At 36.9% G+C, this 16,699-nt stretch overlaps 1 protein-coding gene across 2 annotated transcripts in view; it reads left to right on the top strand.

The window, feature by feature from the left end:
* The window catches only part of LOC130558992 (MAM domain-containing glycosylphosphatidylinositol anchor protein 1), a 161,204-nt gene extending 144,646 nt beyond the window's left edge, over positions 1–16,558 (top strand). For both annotated transcript variants that reach the window (XM_057341788.1, XM_057341787.1), the window contains 2 exons: positions 5,362–5,470; positions 12,327–16,558. In XM_057341788.1, the coding sequence (XP_057197771.1) occupies positions 5,362–5,470; positions 12,327–12,418 (201 nt within the window). In that variant the 3' untranslated portion in view covers positions 12,419–16,558. The remainder of the gene's footprint in view (positions 1–5,361; positions 5,471–12,326) is intronic.
* The last annotated feature ends 141 nt before the right edge of the window (positions 16,559–16,699 follow it).

The following is a 16,699-nucleotide window of genomic DNA, read 5'->3' as shown; positions in this document are numbered from 1 at the left end:
TTCACAGCGTTTGGAAGAAGCCGGTTGATATAGTTGAGAAGTGGGTACTGGTTCTTATTGAGAATCTTTTCCATTTATTGGAAAGTTTTTGTTTGAGAGAATTCTGTACATTTCCCAAAACCAGGTTGTGTGGTAATGTTTTGCTTTGTGTAACCCTTGTGTCTTGGTGGACCACAGTTTGTTGGCAGGATAAAAGTAGGAAAAACCCAGATGAGAACACACAAACAGACACGTAATATTAATGAGAGAAATCAAGCAATGCGTCAGCTCTGATTGGCTCACTTTCTGACCCGTGATAATCCAATCCCCGTCCTCATTTAACAAGATATTAAGCTGCAGATCATATTGTGTTTAGGTCTTTTCAACTTCGCAAGTTAAAAAGCACCCTTACTTTATTACATTTACTCAATACATATCCACCAATCAGTGGAGGTCAAGGTTTTCTCTTATGAAATTGAAAAAAGGTTTCATAAGAAAAATATTATAGTTTAAAGCATCTCTTACAGTTAAAGGTTAAGTCATTTCCATTAACTTTTATTTATGTGTTTTGTTGCTAATCATTTTTTATATGTACAGTATACATACAGTACCTGTGTTTCACTTCTGAACCGGCACGGATATTTCGAGGAAACAGGAAATGAATGCGTGTATTTTATGTTTTCCGTTAGATCATGCTTACGATCGGTTATCAGTCTGTTTTTATAGAGCTCTTAAATGCCTCCTGCCTTTAACGGTGCGGTTTAACACCACTGTTAATGCTTAATCACAATCTCAGTGGATTCAAATTGAAATACAGTTGTACAATTTAACAGTTTTATGTTGTTTAAGTTGTTGTTTAGCTACATGACCATTTTTATACGTCTATAAAATTATATGTTACATTTTATTTGTATTCACTTGAAATTGTAATAGCATGTTACATTAAATTGATTTGCTTTAGTACATCCAGTGAATTTGCTTTCTATGTAATGCCCCCCAATTGTTCACCCCAAAATGAAAATTCTGTCTACTCACTCTCGTCATTTCAAACCTTTATGACTTTCTTTCCTCTGCAGAAGTAAGAAAGAAGATATTTTGAAGAATGTTGCTAGCCACACAACATTGAACCCTATTGACTTAATAAGAATAGAGGTGACCGTGCGTTTGCAGTGGCGGGGCCTAAACTTTGGAATAATCTGCCTACATGTTAGAAAGACCCAAACACTATTTTCAAGTCAGTTTAAAAACCTATTTTTATAGTTTGCCGTTTCACTCCGTGTGAGAGCTGCTATTTTTATTTACTTTACTTTTATTTGATCTTACTTACGAACGTTTTGGTAGTTTGTCTTTTTGATATTCTTATATTGTATTGCTTATGCTTGTGCAGCACTTCGGCACACAACAAGTTGTTTCTAAAAAGTGCTTTATAAATAACGTTTGACTTCCATTGTATGGACACAAACATTTCTCAAACGATCTTTTGTGAGTCATATACAGGTTTTGATTGACATGAGGGTGAAAAAATGATGGCCGAATTCTATTTTGGGGTGAACCATGCCTTAAAATCAATGAGCAAATGTATTAAACTGCAGACATGAACGATACCTCAAATCATGACATTTTTCTAGGTGATCACATTTTCCTCTGTTAAAGTAAAACTCTAAATTCTACAGTTACCTTTACATACATCTAAAGTCTATGCATATGCTAATGGGAAAGGTCACTGGAGGCAGAAATGCTCAGCGCGGCCATGTGATAGATGCCAGCAGGGAGACTAGACGAGGACAAAAGGCAGGAGCTTTACAAAAGAAGAGTTCAGGGACCGAGGGAGGGCTGCTAATTAGCTTTGCTTAATGATGATTTTCTGAAAAGATGGAGCCGGAGAGAAGCAGAGAAAAGCATCCATTCTGCCGAGCGCTGATCCACTTTCACACAGCGCTTTAAGCTCTTTCTGAATTCCTCATCATCTCCTCTCTTCTCTTTATCCTCTTTATCCGCACTTCCTCGTCTCTCTGCTCATGCTCTCAGCTCTTTGCTGTGTTTGTTATCCATTAACCTCTCATCTCTCTGCTCTTCAAATTTCCCATCATGCTCGGCTCTCGTGTTTCTGCTGGTGCCGCTCTACAGTCGCGATGTGCAAAAATACATGTTTTCCAAATCTGGGTTGTGTGAACGATTAGTCGACTACTCTGTTTTCCTGTCTGTAAGAAAGATAAAACACAGAAGAGCAATTTCAATCATGTCTTGTAGATATTCATGAGATTAAATGCAGAGTAAATGTTTTAGTTTCTCAAGAAATAGTCAGAAATCTCACAAATGTCCCAAAGGAGATCTCAACAGTGTCTCAAACTGAGCTCAGATTTGTCAGGTCTGCCAACAAAAGTCAATATTATTGAAGATCTCAATATGAGCTCAAGCATTTCTCATCACATTTACCCAAATCCAGATTATTTTACATCTACAATCTACATCCATTTTACACTGCCATACTCTTCGTGTATTTGAACCCGTCGTCTCTTTTTTCGTTCGAATTTCTCCTAAGCAAAAGTTCTCCATTTGCGTTCCATAATAAAGTCACAAGACCTTGGAATGACACAAGGGTAAATAAATAATGACAGATTTTTTATTTGGCTTTACCTCCCCTCGGTTTCTGTCTGTCGACATCACGCTCCTATCTCTCCCTGCGATGTAATGAATGTAGAAGTGGAGAGGCGTCTGGATGCCTGTGCCACTCAGACGCCACACATAATTGTTTCTCTCTGCGTCTCTTCTGGCGTGTAAGCTCATGTATGAGAGGTGAATAGTCTGTCATGCCCGTAATGAGCTCAGCCCACTAAACTGAACTGAGCTCCACCCGTTCCAGAAAGCCATTTGCATTCACTAACAGAGAAAACACTCGCGCCGCCTCGCCTACCAATTACAACCAACACCTTCCCTGGCAGTCAGCTCATCTCTGTGTTTGTGTGTTGATGTTTGTGTGTCACGGTGACCTTGTGATTGAAAGTGTGGTTAAATATGTTTGCGTGAGCGTTCGTTTGTGAGTGGATAATGAACATATATTCAGGTAAGCAGGTATGGCTGCAGTACTTGACATTGCCTTGATGTCATGTCGCTCTGCGTCCACTGTGCCCCCCGCAGCCAATTAGCACAGAAAGAGAGAGTTTTACACACGCCAGCAAATTTAATTACCCATCTGCCTCTTCCCTTGAATCCGTACTTCTCCTCTCGTGTTGTTTATTCAGAGGAGTGACTCGTTCTGCTGGGCATATAGAGAGAGACTGGGGTAATGATGTGTGTGTGCGTTTATGAAAACACAAGGGTCATGAGGGTGTATACTAAGCTAAGTGTTCTGTCTTCACTTGGGATCAAGAATGTAAACCTTGGATGTGCCTTGGTTGTTGTTTTAACTTAAGGGTCTCGCACTATATATAACCCCTCTGAAACAACAGGATTAGGCTCCATATACAGCTCAAGTTCACAATTTGGTTTGAATTTAAACTTGAATTGAATTTGAAAGGAATGCAAATTGGAATTTAAATTGGAATTAGGTTGGTTATTAATGTTATATTGCACACAATATGGGTATTTCGAAAACCATTAGTTATATTAATAATCATGAGTAATTGGTTAAATAATTGTAAAATATGAAATGTTTTGATGATGATTAATTATCTTATATAATAAATATTTTAATATAGTAAAAACTGTATATAATTTGATTATTTGTTTTAATATAATAATAATAATAATAACAGAACAACTACTATTTTACTATTATTATTGTTATAATAATAATAATTATTATTATATAATTACTCATTAATACAAAAAACACTTTGTATTCCAGAATGCTCTAGTTTACCCCATATTGGCAAACATATATATATATATATATATATATATACAGTATATAGTCAATAATATATAATAAATAGATATGATTATGGATTTATTTTTAATATTTTATGTTGTTGTTTTGCTTTATATGAACTGTTTAATAGTTGTGTTCATTGTTTTCGATCGTCCTGTGGACGTCATACCCTGAACCCCATTAGGAATTCATTGAATGCTGCAGACGAAGGGTTGGGGGTGGTTCAGACAAAAAGTTTGCTAAAACTTTATTAAATTGTAATACAATCAGAGATTTCAGGATTCTAACAATTCCTGTGCACATTAATAAAGAAGTGTCCACTTCAGGCAAACGTTCAGCACAACTTATTCTAAAAGTTTCCGAACGTGCCAAATTGATTTAGATGTATTGCTAAGGTGCTGTGGGTAAAACTGAATGTGTATCCAATAGCTCTGTGCACATTTGCTTATACATTTAAATTAATTGTGTGTTAGTCAAGCAGCTGGAGCTTGGAGGGGGTGCTGAGTGTATGTGTGTGTATAAAGGTGTTTGTTTCAGCCGGGGAGGGGGGTAATTCTGTAAACTCCAGTTTGACTGAATGTGGGCTTTGACATGAATCTGATTAGGTCTCTGCAGTGAGCTTTAGATTCTGTGTAATTAAGCTGTCAATCAAACACAGGTTACACAGAGAGGAAATAAACACCAGCGACGAGTGAAGGTGGAACCGTATTATTATGATTTAATGGACCACTTTGCAATTGTTTTCTCAATTACACATAATATAAGTTTGTTACATTCATGTATTTGGTTCTTTTACCGTGCTGAATACAGCAACAATGCTCAGCTAGATGACAGGTGTGCACCATTCTGAGTTAAATTGAGAAATTTGGATTAAGTTATCAATTGAGAATTGAGGGAAAAAAAGTGTTAAAACATTGCAGTTGTAGTTTTTAATAATATAATATACTTTTTCAGTATGAATTACGTAACATGAAGTATTTCCACATTTATAATCATCATTGAAAATGCAACCAAGAGCACTGTTTATGTCATTTATATATTTCATAAACATATCCTAAATAAGTTTCATAAATGTTCCATACATCATTGATTTCAGTATTTATTTACAGCTTATTAAATCACCTTAGAATAATGAGGTGGACATTTATTTGCATTGTTTTATTGATTGTTGGGAAAAAATGGGCATAATCGGTCAAAAGCATAAACTGTGATTAATGATCAATTATAATGAATACATTATTAATGTGTTGTGTTTGGACAAACAAACTTCTGTTAAAAATGTAATACATTTCTTGTCTTGTGTAAACTCAACTGATTTAAATCATGAAGTGAATAAGAATCTCACTCATTACTGGTTGTGACATCTCACAAGCGTGCTGTGTTTCAGCATTTCAGACCATCTGTGTGTTTTTGATGGACACAAATGAAATGAAAATGGACTAATGTCTGTTTTAATGGACTCGTGTGGGTTTAAGCGAAAGAGCCGTCTAACTCCCGCGTGTCTTTGTCAGGTGATATTTGAAGGTATCCGTGGCAACGGCTTTGAGGGAGACATCGCCATCGATGACGTTTCGGTTACCAAGGGAAAATGCAAGCAACAGGACAACGTGGACAAAACAGGTCTGTAGCATCTTTAGTACACAAAAAGAAGAGCCCTCACCATAATCCTCCAGTAATGAATTTCATTATGTCTTTTCATGCAGACACAGCTTCACTGGCAGTCTGAGTTCAGGTCATACTGTGTTTCAGTGACCTAGAGTCTGTAAATTAAGAAGCAGCAGCGAGAACATTTAAAGTGACCATAGACTGACCAAAGAAATAAGCTGAAATATATTTATGTGGTGCTCAATGAATACGTTCTTCAAAGTGTCCTTTTTTGTGTTTCTCGAAAGAAAGAAAGACAGAAAGTCAAACGGGTTTGGTGTGATGTGAGGGTGAGTAATGATGACAGAACTTAAATTTTTGGGTGAAGTATTGCTATAACTCCATTAAAACAGAAAGGATTTGGAAATGAAATGACAGAAAGTGAGATGTGCCAAGACTGAGAGTATGCTTGAAGCCATGCCAGCGGTGTTGGTGTTAACGTCGAGCTCTGTCCTGTCGAGTGCTAACGGCATCTGTAGTGGGCTACAGGGGCCCGGGCTCAGGGCCCGACTCTTCTGGCTTCTCCTCACCTCGTGCAGCCCTCTGGTGGCCCGGGTCTCCTCCTCAATGCTTGTCCTGGCACAGGATGTGTATGCACACAGACAGGAAAAGGCCCAGCGCCAGACAGGGCGGTGAGACAGGGCAGCTGTCCAGAATGCCATTCTCCCCATACTTCCCCGAGGAGATAAGGGTGATCGCACAAGAACATGTCTGGGTAATATTTTACCCCAAAATCAAATGAGAAACATATAGGACCATTATGCTTTTTTGTGTGTTTTTCTCAGACATTCTCGTGATGCAGTAAAGTATTTGTTAAGTATACAGCCACCAAAAATATTAAGAGACCATTCCAAATTTATTGATAGTTTTTCTGTATTTGTATAGTTATGTGCCTTTGGGAGAAATTATCATTTTTGTTACATTCTACTAACTTTGATTCGACTTACTAACAATATTTGTACCATACTTCAAATAAAAATATTGTTTATTTGATTTATTTGCAGAAAATGAAAATAACAGAAAAGATGCTGTGTATTTTTCCAGTTCTCAAATACTGCCAAGAAAACAAGTTCGTATTCACTTTCAAGCAATTCAACAGTTCAATTTGTACATGTATTTAGGAAAAGATCAAAAATTATTTTTTATGTGATAACCTGGATTTTTATCACAGTTTTCATGTGTCTTGTCATGCTGTCAGTCTTTCACGTTGTTGCTGGATGACTTTGTCACGTCTGAGGTTTGATTTTGTTGAAATTCAACAGACACTTGACTAGAATGGCCACAATACATCTAGAAATCCTGATGAAATGAAAATTTGGAATGGTCTTTAATTCTGTTCATTTTCATTGTCACAATATTGTACCACATTGAAATTATTTGAATTCAAATAGTGCAAAAATGCACAAATATACAAAAAAGTGAGAATAATGGAATTCACGAAAAATAAAGTAAAATATCTGCCAGATATGAGAATGAGAATTAGGTGGGAAAATTGAAAAGTTGGCCATAAAGAAATGTTACAATGCTCGAAGAAAACTGGCCTTCATTCTCTTTATGCAAACTCTGATTCTTTTAATGGAGTTTGAAGAAATTGACATGCTTTTGTAAGATTTACCCATATTTTTCCGCTGTAAGTTTTGATACTACTGTTCGTCGTGAACGGAAGACAGAAAGTGTTTCCTGTCTGATAGATCGATTGACAACAGTACTGCTGCCGTTATTGTCTGTGAATGAAAACCTTTATTTTTATTAATTTAAATGAAGTTTCCTACAAGATTGTGATGATGAAAACGTTTATGTATTATTAGAGCTGTCAGGGAACCTAAAGAACATTCCAAGATGTTCCAGAACGCAGTTAAAAATGCTTTTTGTAACGTGTTAAACACTCAATAGCTCCTTTATAAATAACCTTGAAGATCACTGCTCTTCTGGTTCAGAAAAAAAAAAAACATCTCAAACCCGACCCTTTGTACAGAATTACACTCATTACAGCTCTATAAAAGCATTTAGCAAGACAAATCAATAGTGTTGTTAATAAAACCTCAGTGAAATATTTCTGCATTTTTACATTTTCATTAAAATCAAGATTCTATCATCAGTTACTCATCGTCATGTTTTATCAAGCATGCATGAACACATTATGTTTTTATCTATTTACATTTAATAGTTATTTTGTGCACAATGAATGTTAAAGTGGACTAACGGTCGCTGACATTCTGCTCAACATCTGAAGAGTTTGGTTCCAAAACGCGATAAACGCCATTTTAAAAAAAATGAGTTTCTGCCAAAACCAGTATTATATCAGGTCGGTATTGAAAGGTCACTTTTTAATTTTACGCAAAATGCGATATCCGCTGTGTTATTCTGTCATGTTTTCTCCCTTTTTTTCCAAACCGCAATATACGCCAGTCTCACTTCTATGCAGAATACGACACATCCGCTCAACCAATCACAGCACAGCATTCCACGCACTGTAAACGGTAATGGCGGTGCTCTGAATACGGTCGGCTCCTAGTTTCCCTGATAAAAGAATAAAAAAATAATAATAAAGTTTCCCTGATCTACTTTGTACTTTGTGTTTAACAAACAAACAAACAAAATGAATAATTTTGAAGGCATTGATGAACCTGTGCTGGTTTCTGCGGTGGGAAGAAACGTAAGCCATCAAAATCTAATCATTTACGTGAGGAGATTAAGAAGACGAGGCAGTAATTTATCGCATTAAAAAGATGACCCCTTGAATTTATTTTAGCAGCGATGACTGATTGAATGTATTTTTAGTCCAGTGCCTGTATGTAAGATTAGTATTGTATTGAGTTCAGAGGCTGTCATATGTGCATGGATCAACTCACTTTGTTGTGTATTTTCAACAGTTTCAATATGAAAAATAACTTTTATATTGATTCAATGGATTTATTGCATTTTGAAAAAAAAATTGTCATGGATTTATTGCATTTTTGGGAAAAATTATCAGTTTTTATAATAAAATCAAAATCTGGATTTTTAATTTTTAAGATGCTATGTGAAACAGAAAATAGTGGTTTTCATCTTGCCACTGTCTTTCTAAAGAAAACACATTTTTACTCAAATTAATCAAAATGGGATTATAGCGTTTTGGAACCAAACTCTTCAACTCTTCTTTCTGCTCAAGGTTTAAATCTCAGTTCTCGGGCCACAGTGATTTGATTTTGATGAATTAAAGGCTTGGCCTTCTTGCACTGAATGTTAAAAATGGCAAAAGCTTTATTCTTACTGGGTGAATTTCACAAAGGCCGACAAGATCATTTATGGGTTATATATTTTATCCACAGAGAAAGTAATAAAATAAAATATTTGAAAGAATAGAGCCTTATTTTAGGACATCTTATTTTATTAACAATTAGCCCTGCTAAAAACTGCTAATTTCTCTTAAATGTAATTGAACAAACATCATTGATTTATGAAAAGATATTCTTTTTCGATTTGTGTACTTTTTAGACATAGTAGTTTGATGCATTACTTTTATTTTAATTTAAAGAAAAACATTTTAAAAGATTCACAATGTAATAAATTGCATTATTAAGAATGATTAGTTTTACTGAAGTAAATAAAAGAAATGGTCAAGAAAATGTTAGTGCCAACTATGAAGGTAAGTTATAAATTTAAGTTATACAATTGGAAGTTTTGAAGTAAAATGCGAGCTGTACTGTAAGAGTTCCTACTAGCTATGTTAGTAGCGGCACAAATAAGCAATTAAATTCAAGGTCTTGTGTTATTCTTTCTCTCCCATTTAAATATGCATAGATCACTTTAGCCATTCATAAATAAATTTTTCGAAACGGCTCTGTTGTGCTTTGTTTCAACATTTTTGCTAGCTCAAAATTCGTAGTCAATTGATTCCTAGTCAACTCAGCCAATAGTAAAAGTTTGGCTCTATTTTGTTTTTTATGACCTATGACAGACAGTAAGAGAAATCTGTTGGAAAATAGTTTATACACACGTCAGTGTTATCATAGATTATGTTCATATTCACAGACGCTCAACAGAACGTTTACATTTCAGTACATCTGTTTGTGCCACGTTTTTAAAGCTCCATTACTATTCTTTGCATGTAGTGTGGCGTCATTTAACAAAATGTGTGTACATGAACAATTGAACAAGCTGTGCACTCTTTTTCTGGTTAAATTATGGGCTTTTTGCTCTAAACAGACCCCGGCCAGCGATAGAGGTAACAGGAAACAATCGGATGAAAAGTGTGTGGTTTTCATGACATGACCTGAGCCTTGACTCATCTGTTCATCTGCTCCCTCTCTTGTCTTTTTTGGCCATGTTCTTATTTGTAAACCAATCCCTCACAGCTACCAAAGCTCAGGAGTGATTTTTTCTGTTTTAAAATGCTTAAACACCCCAGAAACCTGTCAAGGTGAAACGAAAAGAAAGAAAACTCCACTCTTTTTTAAAGTTTTAATGCAACCTTGCCAAGTATCTGGCAGCGCACCGTCTCTCCTCCAGTTTCTGTGCCCGGGCAGTCATGAACACTGCTGTTATATCACACACACACGGGGCAAGTGCGGCCCACGCGGTAAAACCTGTTCGTGCCGCCCACAGGTGCTGAACTGTGCTTACACACAGGAAAGTGTAGCGTGAGCTGCGTGCGGTGCTCCGCCGGGCACAAGCAAAAAGCCAAATTAATGATTAAGATCAATCACTGTGAAAGCTCACAGAGAACCGCACAGATCGCTGATAGCTGTTGTTGGTTCTAGAAATGTGTATGTTTGTGTGTGTGCGTTGTTAGCTGGCAGGCTTTGTCTTTTACCCATGAGGCTTTGCAGTGGATGTGCATTCATCAATGAAACTCTTCTCTTGCCTTTGCTTCTTTTCTGTCTCATTATTGTCATTCAGCACCTTTGAACTCTTTAAATTCAGCTTCAAAAAACTGCTTAAACTTAAAGACCTTTGTTTAATGATGTCACTTCCTAGCCCTAGACTATGTCGTCATTAAGGAATTGGCTTTATTTAGTGTAACCACAAATTGACCACGAAATATTCACAGAATGTTTCAATGTTATTTTAACAGAATTTCTTTTTTAACTATTAGTTCAATATTGTGGTATGTAAAGACAATATATGTACTCCAGAGTCGCAGTGACTCTCCTCTTTTCTCCTCCATTTCTCCTCATTGGCTTGTTCGGCTCGGGGTGCTGCCCATGGGAGCTCAACCATGAGCTGTTCTTTAGAGATGAATGATGATTGGCTCTGACGTCCCATGTGTTACCGCGTCCCCATAAATCACACCCTGACTGGGATTTGGCTGTAGGGCGGAGAGGTAGAATAGGAAGAATGGAGAGAGAGGGGGAGAGTGAGAGAAACTATGTGCAGACTTTGAAACAGAGGCGACGGAGTGACGGAACTGGGGGGCCGCAACCCGCAACTCTGAACCTTTTTGCAGACCGCTTTTATATATCTCATCACGCGTATCCACTGACCTAGAAAATCTCTGGACCACAGCCTGTCAGAGAGTCTGAAAACAATGGAAGTGAATTAGAGGATGCTGTATAATAACAGTGATTGCGTTTAGATGTACAGTGTATTGCGATACCTTCTCAAATATTCACAATAACCAAACATTTATTTGTATTCGCATATGTTCACGCAAAATTATTTCTGAATCATAGTAGATGCAGTACAGACAGTTGTGAAAAGTCACATTAATGGAGGGAGAAAGAGACTCATGCCATATTGCAATTCATTAAGTCCATTTGTGTTATTGGTGGATTTAATAAGTATATTAATGAGGTGCGATTTATATATTTGGTAAAAAATAAACGAGCCAAAAAATGAAACAAGACTGTTATGTTTCCCAAATTCACATTTAGGTACGATTTCATGTGAAATGTCAGTTTGGCATCATTTGACTTCAACCTACAGGTATGTAAAGTAACCTGTAATTTTACCTTTCAAACAGAGGTGGCGGTAGAGAGGCGAAAGTCACATTTTTGAAACATTTATTTACAAATTACGCTCTCTTTCTCTAAACAGAGATTACACTATCAGTCCTATTTACTTGAAAAACGTCTGTAGTTACACAGGTACACATGTAGTCTGTCCACACGCATACACAATCCTTAGCCAGCAGATCCGTACACCCACTCTCGAAATTACCCACCTCCTTCAAAGGTCCTTGAGAAAGATGTCACGGCTCACCCAATCTGGTTCTTTATTGAAAAGGAAGAATAAAAAGCGTTATTATGAATTTATTGATTTCCTGCTAGCCGGGGAAACTCTTGATATAAATTCCTATTGATTTTTTAAAATACAATACCTGCTATTTATTTATTAAACTTATTTTGTTGGCAGCTTGCATGCATAATGAAATGTGTGTGTGTGTGTTTATGATAGCAGTCACTGTTGTATTAATGTTTAAATAACACTGCAAGCATGTCCTTTTTCTTTGAGCTGTGTAGCGAGTTATTACTCAGGATTACCTCTGAGATGTAATGACTTGTAATTGTCCCCACGCAGGTCGTTCATCTTCCGTAGCTCGTAGATTTTAGCGCTTGCGGGTGCTAGTTTAGTCACGCGATGATGGCAGTCGCTGTAACCTCATCCATCTGATCTGCTATTTCAGTGTCCTAAGGTCCTTTTGCTCAAACAGAAACACAAAACCATTTACAACAGCTGTTTCTACACAACCAGTCTGAAAAGTGTTTGACCCCACAGTAATTATATTGATTTATAAGTGTTTTTAACAAGATGGGTCTTGGCAAAGTGTGACGGTACCAATGAATGATGCACATGAAGGACACTTATTTCATGTTAACCTGCAATTTCTTTCTTGTGTTTATATTTACAGCAGTGCTCTCTGGGTCCGACCGCAGTCTCCGCCATCTTCCTCCGAGCGTCCAGCTCATCTGCACCTTCTGCCTGACACTCTTGCTCAGATGATACCGAGACCCCCGCACAGATACGCCTGCGTAGGACGCCCCCTGTGGCAGCAATAAGAACTGCCCCAACACGTGACCACGCTTCCTGCTGCTGCCTTCCTCATCCTCATTTCCTCCTGTGTTTCCCATGCTGTCGCTTATCCTCACGTCCCTTCTGTTACCATACACGTGTGCTTTATGAAACTTTAGTTTTCATTGAATTCACTTGATCTTTATGTCCAGTTGTTCCTGTGAGCACGGCTGATGTATGTTTTATAAAAGCATAATCTCAGTTAATGTCAAACATTTACATCTTTCCACTGACTTCACCCCCGTGTCCCTCGTGTATGTATCTGACTCGCCAAAGTGTCAACTCTGTTACCAAAGATGATGGAGGGCTTACAGGAAGAACAGACACAAGAACGCCCTTTTTTCCAAATGAGCTACTCTTTCCTCAGACTGAAGTGCATGGAGATGTGATTTCTGGGGAATAAGCCGAGTTGGAAGATACAAAACATGGTCACGAAGTTTGTTGATACTGACAATTGGAACCGTATCTGTACATTCACATGTATGTGAAATGTTAAATAAGCATCAAGGTGCAAAAGCCCAACTGGCCTCCAGTTTCTGGGACTATGACAATGTGAAACTAATGAAGCACAAATTTATATCTTTTTTGTAGTAATTTCGGTTCCTTTATGTGGTATTTTGTCGGTCTGGATTTGCTGTATCACTTCATGTCCTTTGGCTTTGTTTAAAGAAACCGTGCCACTGCTGCATCGCCGATCTCCCCAAGACAAGGTGGTTCCCAAAATGACACAATGGGAACTTTGAAACAGACTGACATCCGTTCCATCAATCGACAACATACATAAAGCACCTGAAGAAACTGTGAGAATGATCACTTCGAGCTTCAATCAAACTGCCGGGAGAGTGTCGACTCACTGTGTGGGTCTTCTCATTTAGCAATAGGTCCATACCTCTGACTAGGTGTGGAATGTTCTCTTCTTCATTGATATGGGCACATGGACTCCATCAGGATTAAAAGACGGACACCTCTGGGTAGTCAGACAGCACTTGGCATTGATGATCAAGAATGGAGTTTTGTGTAGCATTAGAGAGAAATCGCATGTTTGCAAGCTTTTCACGGAGAGCCATCGACAAACTTCATATTCTGGTTTGGAGGATTTGACATGACAACAAATTGTGTTGACGTGAAAAGAGTTTGGGCACAAAAGCGATCGTGTTAAAGCATCTTCGATAACGTTGCGTTCTATTCAACTGGGAATTTTTTTAACAATTTTTTTAGCTTCCTACTTGAAAAAAGTGCATTGGGCTTCCAACCTGGAAACTCCAGCAGAAATCCACAGCTTGCCAAGGTGACATCATGCAAACATGGTGATAACCAGGTACATTTACAAAGTTAATGAAATTAATCGAAATCGTTAAAGAATGAAATTCAAATTCATAAACATTTATGTTATGTTTTAAGTAAAAGTACATGAATATCAAAACATAAGTGATTTTTGCTGTTGATAATTGTACACCATCATACAGCGTTGTTTATTCTCTTAGATGTTTTTGTTGAGAATCAAACACCTTCATTATACTGTACATCATCTTCTGACTGACTTTAACGTCAAGCGCAGGAGATATAAAGTAGGAACGTACATCATCCGACTTTGAATGGAACGCAGCGTAAAATGCGGATGCCAACAGTTTAAGATTCAGATGCAATATAAAGTTATGAGTGATTTGACAAATTTAGCCATAGGCTACTTTTCAAAACATCATCACAGACAATACCATTGAAGCACATTGTTACAATTTAGTAGCAATATGTGATGCCCGACATTTAAGGGTGTGTGTTTGATTCTCTTTGAAAGTTAGCGATTTCCTCCGCTTCATCATATCTATCATCAATACAGAATTGTGTGAAGGATGAAGACACAAAATTATAGTAAATACTGATTGCATAAGAATGGAAGGAACCATTTGTGCCTCTGGTTGAGTGTCCTTTATAAAATTTGCGTAAGCTTTGATGTTCTCGTGCAATCTTCTACACTATATAAATATATATTTCAATTGCTTTGTTCTAGTATAACTCACGCTAAGTAGCTCCATCCCCAGTAAAGCTTTAAGGTAAGTCTGTTTACAAACATAAAACGTGCAAAATAATTTCTCTTGGCTTGTAAAATTCGCTCACATTCATATTTAACCAGTTCATATTTAACCTACGGAGTAATGTGGCGTACGTCTATCACTGTTGAAGAGATTATCATAGACTCGCTCCTCAGGTATTTCCATGGTTAACAGGTCCAGAGCCTGGAATGAATTCAACCACAATCCAGGTTCTTTTACAGAGGAAAAAAACACTCCCACGGCTGTAATACTGTTCCGGTGTATGTTACCATAAACGCCCAGAATTCTTGCACAATGCCTTCATTACATGTCATGTAATCTGCTATTATTTATAATCCATCCTAATGCAGGACACAGACGATTAGATTTAACGCAAGAAAGACGATGACGGTGAATAAATGAATATGAGGTTGTGACGTTTTATGTTGCAGGATAATGTACATTATGTATTCCAGATGTTTTTTTGTTTTACATTTTAATGTGTGTTTGGTGACACATGGTTATTGCTCATGATCTCTACAACCTTTGTGTTGGTCTTCTGTTTTGCACTCCACACATTTCTGATTGTTTAATTCGGACGGTAACATTAAGCGCTATATACTTTCATTTTGGATGGCAGGATCAACACAAAATTATGATAAAAAGCTCTTGATGATGAGGCGATGAATGTAAATGAAGGTCTCATTGCAGTACATTAAATGTGGCATTAGTGTTTATTAGACAGATCACGGTTCAATGATAGCTGACGTTATTATCATTTCATTTTTTGTTATGATGTTTGACACATTTTGTTTTACATGGTCCCTTATTAAATGTTTTTACTCACCAAATGTTTTGTAATCAGGTTCATGTCCACAAGTATGAATGGAGAATGGAGAAGGAAACATGACACATGTAGCGTGAAGTGTTTATGAAAGTTCAATGTAGATGCCCATGGTTAATGTACTTGTCTTATTTGTTGACAGTATACTGTATGAGTGAATCTCATGAAAATGTCCAAGTCACATTTCACCCTAAAAACTACAGAAATTGTTTGACGTAAAGAAAGTGAAGCTTTTTTAAAGATTTTACTACAGATTTTTTTATGGCTTCTTTTAATAACAAGCACATTTAATATATCATCACTTTAATGTATTCAGGCATTTTAGTATGTTGTGTAATTCTCAATGGTCATTCTCATTACTCTGCTTTAATGTTTTTTTAGAGATGCACCAATATATGGACCAGTAATCGGTACTGGTTGCATTTTTCGACACTATCGGCTATCGACCGATAGTTAAAAAACAGCCGATGTTCAGGGACGTTATGTCCTGTATATACTGTAGAAAATGTTAAGAAACATCACAAGTTTGATGTTGAATATTAAAATGCATTATATGAATAACATTTAGAATGTTAAGAAAGATTCATTTAATCTTCAGATTCGGTATCGGCAGATATCACACTGAATAATCGGCTGTCAGTGGAGAAATTTACTATTGGTGCATCTCTATATTTTTTACATCGCAGTAGTATAAATTGGATATGTTTTGCATTATGTTCAAAATGAGCTTGAATTTTCTTTAGCAAAATCTAGTTTCTAATTTGTGGTTCTTGAAATGGGGTGAAATATGACATGTTCTGGACAGGTTTCATGAGATAATAATGTAATAATACCACATGATTCCTTGCTCCGACCTGAAGTTTATCCGTGAAAGTCACCAACACACATTGACAAACACATGCATTCATCTCACTGTTGAAGAATGTCTCTGTATGTTGAATGGAGAATTCTAGTAGTGGGCAGTGGAGCTGTGAGCATCTCTGTTGTTGTATGCAAAGCGTTCAGACCAGAGAGAAAGACTTTGTGTTCTTTTCTTTGTATGTATATTTGTTTGTTTGTTTGTTTTTAGATACTGGTGCACAAGTGAGAGAGAAGCTTGTAGTGCTAGATGTTGTATATTCTCTGTCATGTAATGAACTATTTTAGAGGAAAAATATATTTGAAATATGACTCCAAGATGTATAAATAAATAACCATTAAAATATCTTCTTTTTGTTTTGTTGTCTGGAGCATGTTGCATTTCCTAAAGCTTTGCTCGCTTGAAACCGCTCGCATTGAGATTATTATACAGTTACGAGCAACACACAACATTGTTACAGCATGAAAAAATCTGATGTT

Source organism: Triplophysa rosa, linkage group LG9 (assembly GCF_024868665.1).
Source record: "Triplophysa rosa linkage group LG9, Trosa_1v2, whole genome shotgun sequence".
In the NCBI taxonomy this organism is placed as follows: Eukaryota; Metazoa; Chordata; class Actinopteri; order Cypriniformes; family Nemacheilidae; genus Triplophysa; species Triplophysa rosa.
This window is presented reverse-complemented; position numbering and strand designations above follow the sequence as displayed.